Source organism: Littorina saxatilis, unplaced genomic scaffold, assembly GCF_037325665.1.
Source record: "Littorina saxatilis isolate snail1 unplaced genomic scaffold, US_GU_Lsax_2.0 scaffold_2007, whole genome shotgun sequence".
Taxonomy (NCBI): domain Eukaryota; kingdom Metazoa; phylum Mollusca; class Gastropoda; order Littorinimorpha; family Littorinidae; genus Littorina; species Littorina saxatilis.
The window spans coordinates 15,001-18,419 of NW_027128302.1; the positions used below are offsets into that span (position 1 = coordinate 15,001).

The window sequence follows — 3,419 nt, forward strand, 5'->3', positions numbered from 1 at the left end:
ATTTTCGCGATATTTCACAAGCCAAACGTCATTTTACTAACATGTCATAACAATTGCGCGACATCCCATTTTGACACCATATCCCATTTGGCCGCCATGCCGTTTCACCGCATTCCATTTCGCCCCCATCCCATTGTCGCGACATTTCACAAGCCAAGCGTCATTTTACTACCGTGTCATAACAATTGCGCGACATCCCATTTTGACACAATCCCATTTGGCCGCCATCCCATTTTTTATTTATTCTTCTTGCCAAGCCTCACTATACTACTATACTGCGTTATTCAACTAGGAAGACATTCCGTTTTCGCCAAATCCCAATTTTGCCACAATCCAAAATGTCGCGAAATAGGGATGGCACGAAATGGGGTGACGGCAAAACGGCATGGCGACAAAATGGAATGTGGCGCTAGTGGTATGACACGGTGGTAAAATGACACTTGGCCTGTGAAATGTCGCGAAAATGGGATGGGGGCAAAATGGGATAAAGACGAAACGGCATTGCGCCAAAATGGGATGTGGAGCTAATGGTACATGACATGGTGGTAACATGACACTTGGCCTGTAAAATGTCGCGAAAATGGGATGGGGGCGAAATGGGCTAACGGCGAAACGGGATTGCGCCAAAATGGGATGTGGAGCTAATGGTACATGAAATGGTGGTAAAATGACACTTGGCCTGAAAAAATGTCGCCAAAATGGGATGGGGGCGAATTGGGATAACGGCGAAACGGGACTAATAGATCCCTTGCCTTTGGGGTAGTGCGACTCTGTCACTGCTAGCTTTCCACTGGGAGGAAGCGACCGGAATTTCCCAACGATGGGACATCCTATACTGTTCAAAAAAAGAAACGCATAGCTTGTAATATTTGGTTAATTTAGTTATATGGCTACAAGGATATCCACCAAACTGCAGAAAATGTTTATCTGGTCGTCGACCTTTCGTCCATTGCCACAAGTGAGCTCTGCACGTGACGCATGCGTTATCAGTGGCTACAATGTCAAAATTGCTCATTTGGCATGACCACTCGTCTTGCTTCAGTGTAATCTCGTGAAACTCGGGGAATATTGAGCTCTCACCATGTCTTCCAAAACCCATAAAAGCGGATTGTTCGCCACAAAGAAATCAGACGACAATTCAGCGACGAAAGATGGCCCGATTGAGCAGAGAAGACCGCCACATTGCATTGGGTCGTTTACAAGCAGGCCAAAGTCAAAGTGCAATCGCCAGGCACTTCCACGTGTCCCAGAGCACCATCAGTAGACTGTGGGTCAGGTTTCAAGCCACTGGCTCCGTTGCTGACTTGCCACGAGCGGGAAGACCAAGGGCGACAACTGCTGCTCACGACCGCTTCATACGGCTCCGCCACCTCCGGAATCGTTTCCTGTCGGCCTCATCTTCTGTCCAGGCTCTCCCCGGGCCACACCGATTATCGGACCAGACCGTGCGGAACCGCCTGCATGAAGCTTGTTTGAGAGCTCGCAGACCTCACAGAGGAGCTTTCCTCACCCGCCGCCATCGCCAGAACCGAGTGCAGTGGGGCAACCAGCACCTTCGCTGGACCGTCCGGAATCACTGGAGACACGTGTGGTTCAGCGACGAGTCCTACTTCCTGCTCCAGCGACATGATGGTCGGAGGAGGGTCTACCGGAGAGTAAACGAACGTTACGCGCCCAACTGTGTGGATGAGGCACCCGTTCATGGTGGTGGAGGCGTCATGGTGTGGGGGGCGATCAATACCGCTGGAAGGAGCACCCTGGTGCACGTCCAAGGGCGCATAACTGCCCAGCGATACGTGGAGGAAATTCTGCGCCCACACGCCCTTCCTCTTCTGGCTGACCAGGATGCCATATTCCAGCAGGACAACGCTCGCCCGCACACAGCACGACTCACCACCCAGTTCCTCACCGACCACCATGTCCAGGTGCTTCCCTGGCCATCCATGTCGCCAGACATGAACCCGATAGAACACCTCTGGGATGAATTGGACAGACGTGTGCGCAGGCGAGAAGAAGCGCCGGCAAATCACCGCGATCTATTGCAGGCACTTCAGGAGGAGTGGGACACCATCCCACAGCAAGATATCCGGCATCTGATCCAGTCCATGCCCAGAAGGTGCCGGGCAGTTGTTGCTGCTCAAGGCAGTCACACCCCCTACTGACTTGACAGCCTCGGCACCCAATCGTATTGATTGACTGATTGATTTGAAGATGCAAATGAACTGTGTGTGCATTCAACTGTGTCCATACCAAATTGCAAACAAATAATCTAAATATTGGATTTTCTGTTAATTTTGTCGAAAAATAAAACAAATTTGGCAAGTAGCAACTATGCGTTTCTTTTTTTGAACAGTATAGTAATGAAAAAAAAAATCTTAAAATTAACAGTCGCGCTACCCCAAAAGTCAAGGGATTTCGTTTTTGTCCCTTGACTTTGGAGATGACAAGAAAATATCGGGCGCAAAAACGTGATTTGTAAAAATTGTTACAAATCACGGGGCGCGCCCCGCGATTTGTAAAAAATTGTTACAAATCGCGAGGCGCGCCCCGCGATTTGTAAAAACGCGCCCCGTGATTTGTAACAATTTTTACATTTTTACAAATCACGGGTTAACAAGCTTGTTTCTTCAGGAAGTATAGAGCAAATTTTAAGTGTTTTCCTTGTATACATATTTGTTCATGCATGCAGAAAAAGTAGAGACACAAACACTCATCGCCCTAACACCCCCCCCCCCCCCTCCCTACCCACGCCGCCTCCACCCCTTTCTTACCAATCCTTATTTTTATAACTGTTTGCTTCTGCATTTCTTTGCTTTTTGTCTAATGTTTGTTTTGCCTCTACTTTTGTTCCAGGTTTAACCTTAAAATAGAATAGGAACATTCCTATCAGATCATAAACTTTTACTCGGTGAATGTAGGAGTCGCATAAAACAACTTACTTGTAGTAGATGGGGTAGTCAACAAGCGCAACAACATCAATGATAACATCTTGTGTTACCGTCTGTCGTTTTCGGCGTGTGTGCCTTGAAGATGGAATGTCAGCCCGATCTTGGCTTGGCTTTTCCTTGACTGCAGCATCAAGGCTGAAGTATGCTACGGAGAGTATGAAGTAAAATTGAAACAGGTAGCTCGGCAAATTGACGTTTCCAAATCTCGAAAATCGTTATTTGTGTGTGTGCGCGCTGTGTGTGTGAGTGTGTGTGAGTGTGTGTGTGTGTGTGTGTGTGTGTGTGTGTGTGTGTGGGTGGGTGTGTGTGTGTGGGTGGGTGTGTGGGTGTGGGTGGGTGGGTGGGTGTGGGTGTTGGTGTGTGGGTGTTGGTGTGTGGGTGTGAGGGTTTGTGTGGGTGTGGGTTTGTGTGGGTGTGGGTATGTGTGTTGGTGTGTGGGTTTGTATGTGTGTGTGGATGTTTTATTTTCAA

At 48.5% G+C, this 3,419-nt stretch overlaps 1 protein-coding gene across 1 annotated transcript in view; it reads right to left on the reverse strand.

Moving 5' to 3' along the window:
- The window catches only part of LOC138956666 (uncharacterized), a gene marked incomplete at its 5' end in the record, with an annotated part of 5,653 nt that extends 2,560 nt beyond the window's left edge, over positions 1-3,093 (reverse strand). The window contains 1 exon segment of the mRNA XM_070327963.1: positions 2,940-3,093. Coding sequence (XP_070184064.1) covers positions 2,940-3,093 — 154 coding nt within the window.
- Between the last annotated feature and the right edge of the window lie 326 nt (positions 3,094-3,419).